This window comes from Rhinichthys klamathensis, unplaced genomic scaffold (assembly GCF_029890125.1).
Source record: "Rhinichthys klamathensis goyatoka isolate OS25496 unplaced genomic scaffold, OSU_Roscu_1.1 h1tg000296l_1, whole genome shotgun sequence".
Lineage (NCBI taxonomy): Eukaryota > Metazoa > Chordata > Actinopteri > Cypriniformes > Leuciscidae > Rhinichthys > Rhinichthys klamathensis.
This window is the reverse complement of record NW_026606815.1, coordinates 2,092,026-2,104,266: the sequence shown is the minus strand read 5'-3', so window position 1 is coordinate 2,104,266 and position 12,241 is coordinate 2,092,026. Positions and strand designations below refer to the sequence as shown.

Below are 12,241 nucleotides of genomic sequence, written 5' to 3'. Positions count from 1 at the left end.
TCCATAAAATTTTCCATTTTGATTTCATGGTGACTTTAATGCACTGTCCAATGAAGTCCTGCATATAAATAATTAGCCTGTTCAATGTTAATTAGCCCTTACAAATTAATACTATAGTAATGGTGGGGTGTCATCAGATGGTAATCAAGGATTACTAGCCATATATATATATATATATATATATATATACTTTAGTTATATTTATTTTAATTATATACAAAAAGAAGAAGAAGAAGAAAGAAACGCTCTAATGTCATAGTACTTATAATGACTGGTCTTCAAACTAGTGTTGTCACGATACTAGAATTTCTAACTTCGATACGATACCTTGAAAAATATCGATATTCGATACCATTTTCGATACCACGGAGAAAAAGCTGCCACAATATTAAGGGGGTATTTTTTTTATTTAAAGCTAAATATAACAAGTCTAGAACATGACAATGAGGTATATTTTACACGAACAAAAATGTCCTGAGTTCTATTTGTTTATATTTTTTAATTGGACCAGAGCTAACATGATGTATTTTTATTACCTACTGTTATCAAAGATTAAAATATACTGCAACAAAAAAGCACTTAACAGTATCAAATTGGAGGATAGAGAGTCAGTAATGTATAATAATAAGATTAAACATTCAATTTTCAGTTAAAGGCATGTCATTATTGAATTCAGAGATAGCTGTTTAGTTTAATTAATATATGTGTAATCAAATTGATGATAATCGCTAATGAAGGAAAATTGCAGAAATAATAATTTTTGAATAAAGTTAAATAGGCACCAGTTAATTTACATTTGACCACAGTTACAATATTTACTTGTCTAAGATTCCTCAGTCAGATTATGTTAACTTTAAGAATTAAAACGAGACAACACAGACTCTTATCCAGTGCCGCTGCTAGCCATTTTGGTGCCCCAAGCATAATTCATTTATGATGCCCCCCCCCGCCCCCCCTAAAAAAAAAACATTTTCATTTAGGATTTTCATTTTGGGGGGCTAAGCCCCCAATGAGGGTATGATTTATAAAAAAAATAAAAAGCTAAAAAGTAACACTTTAGATTAGGGTCTAATGTTTACTATTAACTAGTTTCATTACCATGCAATGGCATGGTTTTATAATCACTGGGATCCCGAATTTGAGGCAGGTTAGTTAGGGGTGTTCGGGGGAAATTTTTGGATTTTTCTGAACTACAGATGTGCATTTTAAGATGTTGTGAAGGCAAAAATAATAATAATAATAATAATTCGATAACAACAGCTTTAAAACCATGTCAGTGTGCAGCTGATTATTTTTCTCTCCTCATCAGCATCACACTCTTTTTCTCTTTGTTTTTATCTTGCCCTGTCTCTTCCCCTCCTAAAGTTGGCTTTTTTTAATTTACTAAAGGTTACATTTTGTATTTTATTCTCAATATGTACACATTCATTATAAATCCTGTGCCTAACATGATGAAAACGGCTTTGTTCATGTTTCTTGTCCCCTCACAATGACAGTAGCCTAAACTATTACACTAGGCTACATGTTACAGGCCTATTTTCAGTTAAAAATGGCGAAATTAGACAAAACTATATTAGTTTGCCTAATTATTTTTTGTCATTCGTTTAACATTTATGACCTAAAAAAACCTGTCAAATAAAGTTAAGTTTAGCTACTTACATCTTATCTCGCACTTGACCGTACACTGAAGCGTCGAGTTGCACTGTTAAAATTCGCGCTCAGCGTCTGTGAACATAAAGCCTGCCTACTTTGATTTGATTGGTCATCTCAAATATTCTGACATTGACGAGCAGTGACAGACCAATGAGGCTCAGAAGAACACACACATGAACACACACACACACACACACACCCTGTCCTGTGTTTCTGACGTGCTCTCTGTCTCTGCTCGGCGCCGCTGCGGAATGAAGAGGAAGAACGCGCTGAATCTGATTATAACAAGAAGTTTGATGATTGGTTTTTCATTAGGCTATTTTTGGTGCCCCCTCAGCACTTGGTGCCCTACGCACAGCGCGTGATGCGCGTGGTGGGAGCGGCGGCGCTGCCTTATCAACAACAATACTAGGCCATCTTGGTTAATGTTTCAGAAAAGTTCAAATGAGAAGAGTTAGTGTTTCCTTGAGGACTTTTTTTTAGCAGTGGGGGCAGGTCTGTCCAAACAACAAACACCCCTGATGCTGAGCATATGCTGCTAAATAGTAGCCTACCCCTGGAGCCTGTTCCTTAAGTCTGTATACAGTCACCTATACAATAATTTTAAAAAATGAGTGATGTGAGGGATTATTGATAGTCAAACAATCTGTTGGGTGCCCGCAGCCCGCTCGCGTGTCCGCGCTATTCTCCGACATGCCCGCTCGCGTCCGCGCTATTCTCCGACATGCCCGCTCGCGGTGTGTAGCGCGTGTCCACGCTATTCTCCGACTCCGACATGCCCGCTCGCGGTGTGTTTTTTACGCGTGTCCGCGCTATTCTCCGACATGCCCGCTCGCGGTGTTCTTTATCAATCAACCAAAGCCGGTCGCGGGGGCGCCGCCCTCGCCATCTTTCCATTCACTTCACTTTTGCTATTTAACCAGAGCGAATGAGACGAGTGCGTCACGTGTGGTGTTTGTCAACGCGCCTGAGTATCGATAGGCTACTTCGGGAAATTAGTATTGGTACCGTTCAGATATTTCAGTATCGATATTTATCGAAATATCGATATTTTTGACAACACTACTTCAAACTGGGTTTCAGGTGCTAAAAAAATTGTGCAGGCGTGCATTCCAGAGAATCAAAAAGTACTGGATTCAGCTTTTTGGAATCAGAAATCATAAGTTGATTTGTTAATACACTAGCTAATACATTTTATTTGTATAATTCACATAAGAAATAATTGCCACTCTAGCTTGCTCACTTTGAGTGTTTTGTCTTTCCAGGTAAATACATTTTAATAATAATTCAATAGGAAGTTTATAATTAGGGTGGCATCAAAAAGTTTGAAAACCCCATATGCAATGTGTTGTCTAATCAAAGTATGAGTCTGCACATGAATCTTTAATCATGAAGCTCTTTGGCAACTTTGTCTCTTCGGACTTTCGCTGCTTTATAAAGATTTAATTGCTTTAACGTGCTGATCTGAACCATATTCCGCACCTGCTCCGCTGAGGAGCGTTATTCCGAGCACTCACTGCTATTGTTAGAGGGGTGATGTAATTCAATGTGGATTTGAAGCGGACGAGGACGGAAGAATGGAGAAAGACAGAGATGACTGTGGTCCTGCAGCGCCTATACTGACTGCTTTGTTTTGATCTACGAGGGCACGCGTGATGTATTTGTTTCATTGTTTGCATGTTATCTAGGAAAACCTGATATTTTTTCGATTAACGTACACCGGACCGCGACTGTAAACCCACAGAAGTCAGCAGCACCACCGACGCCCCCTCTCCAGCCTCACTGGTTGGCTCTCACTCCTCACCGCAGCTCGTGTTGAGTTGACCCCCTCTGGACTAGAGAGAGAGAGAGAGAGAGAGAGCGGCTTGTGATGACAGCTGAGAGATGAGCTCGGCCAGATGACCGTGTCAAACACCGACGGTCCCTAGCAAGCATTCTCTCCACCGTTGTGACAGAGCCACGTTTATTGCGGAGAAATGGACATTTGATCACTTCAGAGTTGCAGCGAATGGGCTGGATTGCGTAAGACCGCGCGGTGATTTCGGAGTTCGAGCTTCTACGAGCGACTCTTCAAACATGAATAACACGAAGAATCCGCGAGTAAGTGATGACGTTACCTGCTGTGCACTTACAGATTTGATTTCTCGTTCTGATCACGATGGAATATTTTGCTTGTACTGTCAGGGTTTGTTTTATAATTCGTCTTATGTCGAAAATATACCCCTAGTTTGATAATGCATCTGTGGGTGTTGTTATAATAATGCCCAGGTAGCGCTGCGCTATTGCGTGCAGGTGTGCGTGCAGCAGCAAGGTCAAATGCCCGCGCGCACTCAATAGCCTACTTGCTGCGTACATGATGATGCACGGAGGAGGCCTGCTCTTTTCAGCCGGTATTAGACTATATTTATTTTCGCTATGCTAATTTTTTTTTTTATAAATTTGCTCTATTCTTGTTTTAAAAAAGTTGATAAACTTTTAATCCAAATATTTGTTTAATTAAGATATTTATATCGGCCATAAAGAAGGGCTGTAAGTTTGTCAAAATGACAAGATGTGGCAACATGCATTGCCAAAACAGAATAATGTCAATAAAATATTGGAATAACATTCCTATTAAATGATTGCTGCACAGCTATGGTAGTAATTCATTTTTCTTGAAACAATGCTTCTACTGTACTGCAGTAACAGAACTTTATGGGAGAAGGGGATTATTTTCAGGAAAAAAATCAAAGTCAGGATGGGGCTTTGTGGGCCCATTGCTAAATTTTCTCTTGCTTTCTTTTCTTAGAGAGTTTGTAATGGAAACATTTAGTGTTGTAACCTACCATGCTAGGATATACTGGTTCTGGTTGAGACACTGTAAGTCTTCTTACACAAGCTCATGGCTGAGAGAGCATTAGTGGTTAAACCTCTAACCTCGAGTCTAGTTGACTTGCAGGCATTTATAAGGTCTGTTTACGTAAACAGCATTGCTGAATATTGATGTGTAAACAAATCGCTCTTTTGGACCTATTTTCATTGAGTTAGTTGAACTGATTCATAAGATCGATCTGACAATTCTTTCACAAATCAAGATTTCTTTCCGGAACCGGTCTGAGCTGTACTCGAGTCACCAAGACAAGTCTCTTTCAGATGTGTTTGATGTGTGATTTTTTTTATTTATTTGGAATTTAATAAGGATTTGACTGATGGGATGAAAAGGAAGTTTAATAGCAGAATTGTATTATTGTTTAATGTAAATGCAAATATATACAGTGGGGAGAACAAGTATTTGATACACTGCCGATTTTGCAGGTTTTCCCACTTTCAAAACAAGTAGAAGGTCTGTAATTTTTATCATAAGTACTCTTCAACTGTGAGTGACTGAATATAAAACAAAAATCCAGAAAATCACATTGTATGATTTTTAAGTAATTCATTTGCATTTTATTGCATGACATAAGTATTTGATCACCTACCAACCGGTACGAATTCCAGCTCTCACAGGCCTGTTAGTTTCTCTTTAAGAAGCCCTCCTGTTCTTCACTCATTACCTGTATTAACTGCACCTGTTTGAACCCGTTACCTGTATAAAAGACACCTGTCCACACACTCACTCAATCAAACAGACTCCAACCTCTCCACAATGGCCAAGACCAGAGAGCTATGTAAGGACATCAGATGAAATTGTAGACCTGCACAAGGCTGGGATGGGCTACAGGACAATAGGCAAGCAGCTTGGTGAGAAGGCAACAACAGTTGGGGCAATCATTAGAAAATGGAAGAAGTTCAAGTTGACGGTCAATCTCCCTCGGTCTGGGGCTCCATGCAAGATCTCACGTCGTGGGGCATCAATGATCATGAAGAAGGTGAGGGATCAGCCCAGAACTACACGGCAGGACCTAGTCAATGACCTGAAGAGAGCTGGGACCACAGTCTCAAAGAAAACCATTAGTAACACACTACGCCGTCAAGGATTAAAATCCTGCAGCGCACGCAAGGTCCCCCTGCTCAAGCCAACGCATGTCCAGGCCCGTCTGAAGATTGCCAATGACCATCTGGATGATCCAGAGGAGGAATGGGAGAAGGTCATGTGGTCTGATGAGACAAAAATAGAGCTTTTTGATCTAAACTCCACTCGCCGTGTTTGGAGGAAGAAGAAGGATGAGTACAACCCCAAGAACACCATCCCAACAGTGAAGCATGGAGGTGGAAACATCATTCTTTGGGGATGCTTTTCTGCAAAGGGGACAGAACGACTGCACCGTATTGAGGGGAGGATAGATGGGGCCATGTATTGCGAGATCTTGGCCAACAACCTCCTTCCCTCAGTAAGAGCATGGAAGATGGGTCGTGGCTGGGTCTTCTAGCATGACAACGACCCGAAACACACTGCCAGGGCAACTAAGGAGTGGCTCCGTAAGAAGCATCTCAAGGTCCTGGAGTGGCCTAACCAGTCTCCAGACCTGAACCCAATAGAAAATCTTTGGAGGGAGCTGAAAGTCCGTATTGTCCAGCGACAGCCCCGAAACCTGAAGGATCTGGAGAAGGTCTGTATGGAGGAGTGGGCCAAAATCCCTGCTGCAGTGTGTGCAAACCTGGTCAAGAACTACAGGAAACGTATGAACTCTGTAATTGCAAACAAAGGTTTCTGTACCAAATATTAAGGTCTGCTTTTCTGATCAAATACTTATGTCATGCAATAAAATGCAAATGAATTACTTAAAAATCATACAATGTGATTTTCTGGATTTTAGTTTTAGATTCCATCACTCACAGTTGAAGAGTACCTATGATAAAAATTACAGACTTCTACATGCTTTGTAAGTGGGAAAACCTGCTAAATCGGCAGTGTATCAAATTCTCCCCACTGTATATGTGAAGAGTTCAGATGCAAAAGCCTCTAAATGCCATCTGAAATTTTCTTCTAAAATGATCATTTTTATCAAGCTCGTATATTTAAGTTCAATAATTTCACTTAAATGGCAAGAAAAATTACCCATTTATTGTCATTTAAGTGAAATTACTGAATTTAAATATACGAGCTTGATAAAAATGATCATTTTAGAAGAAAATTTCAGATGGCATTTAGAGGCTTTTGCATCTGAACTCTTCATGTATATTTAGGCTCTAAATTACTTTTTTGAAACATTTTAGGTCATGTATATGTTACACTGGGTGTCAGGGAGCATGTGATGATGTAAAAGAACCACTGAATTGCTTTTTGAAACCGGTTCTTTGAAACGCACTGAACCAATTCCCGGAAATGAGTCCGACTTCCACCACTCACTTCAGTTGTGGATTGCTTATTGTGTTACATCTACAGTCCTGTTAAATAGTTCCCCTTTTATCTTGCATATGTCTCAAAATGACCCATGATCTCTGCCACACTATATAACTTAAATTCTTAATTAGCACTCCCTTATCAAACCATTCAGATTCTTCTTTCTGTTTTGTGTCCACTATTTTTCTCTTTTCATTGAGTCAATGTGTTGTGAGGGTTCAGTGTCAGGACCATGTTAAACCACTGGCGGTCTGATGCAGAAAAGGTCAGGTTTGAAGAGACGATTAGATGCAGAGACAGCTTGTTCTTTTCGCTTTGAAGATTTCTTGGATTGTTTTGAATCCTTTTGGTCGTGACTCTCGACGTGGTGTTTTCTCTCAGGAATTTAATCAATAAAGATCAATGTGGGAATGTTTGGCGGCCTGTCATGATGTACAGGATTCAGTTTAGGCCCGCTAGATGCTGCTGCTGCTGCTGCTGCTACTGCAGTTGAATCATTACCGTTTAGTCTGACTGCATTTAGAGAATCAATATTTGCTGGAGAGATGCTGTTCCTTCTTCCTGATTTTCTACAGAGATGGAGCTACAACATATGAGAATTGCAGCTTGAGAAATCACAGCTTCAGACTGTAGATTTCAGGTTAGTTTCCCTTTGATTTTGAGATAAAATTCCTATATATCTTCATATATTAAATTATTAAATTGAAGATGGTTGGGTATGTAACAGCCATAATTCTAATCGATTAAGCGTTTATTTCAAATAAGTGCCTCTTAGACCATCATTCTAAGACCATGTGTTTTGGGAGAGTTGCTCAGCACAGCTTGAGCCATTTACTGTCAAGCAGAACTGTATAGTTTAGTTTTGATAGTGCCGTTTATCTGCACGGACCATGAAAATAACAAGAGATGGACAGGAACAAAGATGAAGAGATGGACAAGAGGATTTCTTTTCACCGTTAGAGCAGAGGCTTGGCTTGTATGGCTGAGTGAAGCAGTGTTCTTACTGTTTTATGTGGCTGCCAGTCTGAGAGGTTGAAATGCTGGCCTGTTTATCACACTGGAGCACTGCTGAATTCTCTGGTTCACTCACACTCACATTGCCCATATGGAAGTGTGTGTTCACGAGTGCTTGCTCATGTGTTTGCTTGTGCACAGTGGAATCAGTTTGTTGCTGTAACAGTTTTAAGGTCTATACACATCAAAAGCTTAACAAAAAGAGTGAATCATCAAACCATAGAAAAAAGCAAAGTGATCTGCTATCGGTGATATGTAAAAAATATGTTTGCGTATCACCTAGGGTTTTACTATATTTGATTTTGTATGTGTTTATTTTTAAACAAACAAAGGATCCTTTCTATCATTGTAGCTGATTTAATTCAAAATATTTAATATAAGATTAGTAAAAAATGTTGATAAAAATAATCGAGGCATGGTTTTATTTTCAAATGACAATTTACTAAAACTTTTTATTTTATGAAAATGTCTGTGAACATTTTTTAATCTAATAATTACGGTGGCCCAGTAGTGCACAACACAACGGAATTTAAAAAGCAAACATAGGTTCACAACACAACGAAATTAAGCCATAACATAATGAAATGAATCCACAACACAACAGAAATGAGCCACAACACAACGGAAAATACAACACAACTGAAATAAGCCCCAACACAATGGAAATGCTCCCGACCACTAGATGGCTCTAGGAGCGCGATACAGTTAGTTTTCCTTACCATTGTTCTATAGAGTCGGCAGTCTTAAGATATCAATACCACAATTTTTTTTTACAGTATGTAACCATCTATACGACATAATATATTACTTCAAAATCACCTATTATTTATACTCGTGAATGCTTTGATCCGCTTCCACAGCGAATTATCCCCAGGGAACGTCTTTGGCAATTCCACCAAGTGGTTACGTATTATTTATTATAATATAATTTGATAAATAAAAATAAAAACCATTTGGTGAATTGCAGAATTACAGGAATGTATTGGCACAATTTCACCTGTAATAAGTCAGTCTGGTCACTAGGAACCTACCACAAGCTTTGGGGAAAAAAAGCTTTAGGTGAATTACAGTAATGTTTTTCTAAAAAACGAATTGTGGACTGTGCATACAGGGAGCTATTGGCACAATTTCACCATGTAAGTGTAAGTCAGTCTGGTTATTAGGAACTCTACAACCTTTGAAACATGATAAAAGAGAAAAAAACTTTTTTATATTACAGAAATTTTGTTTCCTAAAAATATTTGTTTACTGTAAATACATGAAGGGAGGTATCGGGGGAAAAATCACCCGTAGTAAGTCAGTATTACCAATACAATCAAGCTTTGGATTTTGAACATGTCTGTTTTTGAATGTTAAAAGTAATTTTAATTAATAAAATTATACGTTTTAACCACTTGGATGAATTGGCAGACGTTCCCTTAGGGATTCCGCATTAGGAATAAGCTGTGGTAGGGCGTCAAAGCATTCTAGAGTATAAATATGCAGCTATAATGCACGTAGGTGATTTTGAATTAATAAATGTCAATATTCAATGGTTAGCTACATACTGTTAAAACTAACCGTGGTGTTGATATATTTTTTAGACTGCTGACTCTATAGAACAGTGGCAACAGAGAGCCCTCTAGTGGTCGGGAGCATTTCCGTTGTGTTGCGGCTTTATTTCGTTGTGTTGTGGCTTTATTTCGTTGTGTTGTGGCTTTATTTCGTTGTGTTGTGGGCTTGTGGCTTATTTCCGTTGTGTTGTGGCTTAATTTCGTTGTGTTGTGAACTTATGTTTGCTTTTTAAATTTCGTTGTGTTACTGGGCCACCGTAAATAATAGACAAAGACTGTTTCAACTGATTCACAGAAATGAATCAGACTAGCTTATCTTACCTGCAGGCTTAACCCTAAAACTATATAATAAATGCTCTTTATGTATGTGTATATGTCAGGGTGGCACATTTTCAGAAAAGGCAGAGATGTATTGTGTTGGAGAAAGTGTTTGTGAAGTATAATTATATATGAGTTATTAAATATGCATGTGTCAAAGCTGTGTTTTAATACTTAAGTATGAAAGCAGCATTAGTGGGAGAGAGGGCAGCGTGTGGGCTTCGTGTGTGTAGGTTATTAATGTGCACTCCTGTTTGTGTGTGTCAGTGGCTGTGTGTTGTGTGCTTTATCTGGAGGTGGTTGCTTAGTGCATACGGGGGTCCACACTCAAAACACCAAAATCCCACACAAGCAGCCTATTTTATGTGTTTATATAAAGCGTGTTCCTCAGGGGTCTTTTGCTTTATAGCTCAACGACCCGTTTTTGCAAAGAGAAAATGCAGGTAAACTTAGTTTGCCACTAAAGTGCTGCTGAGCTGGTATTTCAAGTTACATGCTGACTGTAAGTGACCACTAGAGCACAGACACACTTATTAAAGGGATAGTTCACCCAAAAAATGAAAATTACCCCATGATTTACTCACTATAATAAAGACCTTCTGAAGTGAAGCGATGCGTTTGTGTAATACAAATATGCTCTTCTTTATTTAAAAGATGGTTTTGGGTACATTTTCTATTCACATGATAGTGGCAGAAGTCAATGATCAAATGATCATCAGAAGATAATTGACCAGATAAGCACTTTTTCTGCATTTTAAAGCGCATGAAAACATTAATCTGCCAGGATGCAGTCCCAGCAATATATGCAAGATCACGATTGTCCACAATCAAGCAATGAGAGGGTGATTTTGTGCCTCTATCCGATTTGCATAATTCCGTTAGTGAATCAGGTGCTAAAACAATGTAGCCTGGTTAAAACCAGACCATTCTCAGTTGTAACTGAGTTATGGTCTGGCGAAGCGTCATACAAATCATTTCCAGAGGGAATGGCCCACCACGTCGCGCGTAGGCCTAAAACCAATCAGAGCGATGAAGGAGATGGCGTATGCAGAGCGGCGGCCGGCGGAGAAACATCTCCGAGTGTTGTTCTTTGCTCGGTTTTTAACAAAAAGGAAATGTTCAAATCGCTTAAAACCGACGCGATAGCTGATTCGAACGAGTGATGTTCGACGGCGGCATCCATCTTTGTAACGTAGGCTACAAAATCCGCTTCAAAATCCCAGCGCTGTCGTCATCGTGTAAAGCCCGCCCAAACGTTTCTGATTGGTGCCTCGATTTCGACGGATTGGAAATGGGCTTGAATGAGCTCTTTGCCAGACTAACTTTCAGAGCAAATCTAAATTTGCCGGAAGTTGTCTGGGTTTTCCCAGGCTAAAAACAATGCAGACAGGGCAAGTAAATAAGCACTATCAGCAGGTGCTCTTCACTGTAAGTCTGTGGTTCTCAAACTTTTATTTGGAGAAGGAGAACACACTCTGAGACCAGCATTTTTGCTATTTTTTCATGCTGCTTTCTGTGTATGCCTGGATGTTTTTGACCTACCAAAACTATATGTGTTACTAGAGCACATCTTAACAGACAGAACTGGTGCAGATGCCCTATATGTCTTAAAATATCTTTTCTTCTACTTCCCTCATTTCCCCCCTCAAAGTCACACTTACCCTGTTTTTTTCCAACTTGATAAATTTAGTATCCCTTCAATGGCCTTAATGGCATTTTTATGTTTCCATCACTCCCCTTTTTCAATTTGTTTGTTTTGCTTCTTTCTTTCTCTGTTTTGTCCCAGTTTTATTATTTCCTCTTTTTTCCTGTGTTTTCAAACTTTCCCAGTCCTGCTGTGAGTTGCTCTCGGCGTGCGTGAGAGAGATCTCAGAGAAATGCAAGTCTGTCTATTTGTGTATCTGCATGTGTAAGAAATCTGTTGCCTCTCTATCCTTCTAATGATGTAATTTCCAGATTGTGTGTGAACAGAAATTGAATAAATCTATATTTGCTATTGCTAAGATTTTTAAATGTGCGTTTTTTGTTCCATCATTAGAAAAGTTTTAAACGTAAATTAAGACTAAAAATTATATAAAATGTGCTGTGATAGGCTCAAACATCACCACAAACCTATATAAGACTAGCGGTTTGGAACATGGATGGATGTTTAAAATGATGTACACTCCAATAAGTTTTATTATACATGGGGGCCGCCATGTTGAGATCATTTGATCTGAATACTACTCTGTCTTACGGTCTCGATAACTGGAAAGTGTTATTGGACATTTTCGATCAGGGCTGAGTGTGTCATTGATAAGAAAAAGTTTGTTTTGGATGATTCTGCAGCCGCACCATTTGGTGTCTGAGACGGCTGCCATATTGGCTTGCGTAATAAAGTGCACCCTCCTCAAAGGTATTTGGATTGGACATTGAATGTCTTATTTACTCATGCAAGGTG

General features: G+C 39.1%; 1 protein-coding gene across 5 annotated transcripts in view; it reads left to right on the top strand.

The window, feature by feature from the left end:
- The window catches only part of rtkna (rhotekin a), a 98,378-nt gene that overhangs the window by 53,190 nt on the left and 32,947 nt on the right, over nucleotides 1-12,241 (top strand). For 2 of the 5 annotated variants that reach the window (XM_056269998.1, XM_056269997.1), the window contains exon 1: nucleotides 3,222-3,753. The exons of the other annotated variants lie outside the window; for them this stretch is intronic. Coding sequence is in view for 1 of the 2 variants with exons in the window: in XM_056269997.1 (XP_056125972.1) it covers nucleotides 3,730-3,753 (24 nt within the window). In the remaining variant the exon portion in view is untranslated. Of the gene's footprint in view, nucleotides 1-3,221; nucleotides 3,754-12,241 lie in introns of those variants that run through there. 5 annotated transcript variants of the gene reach the window in all.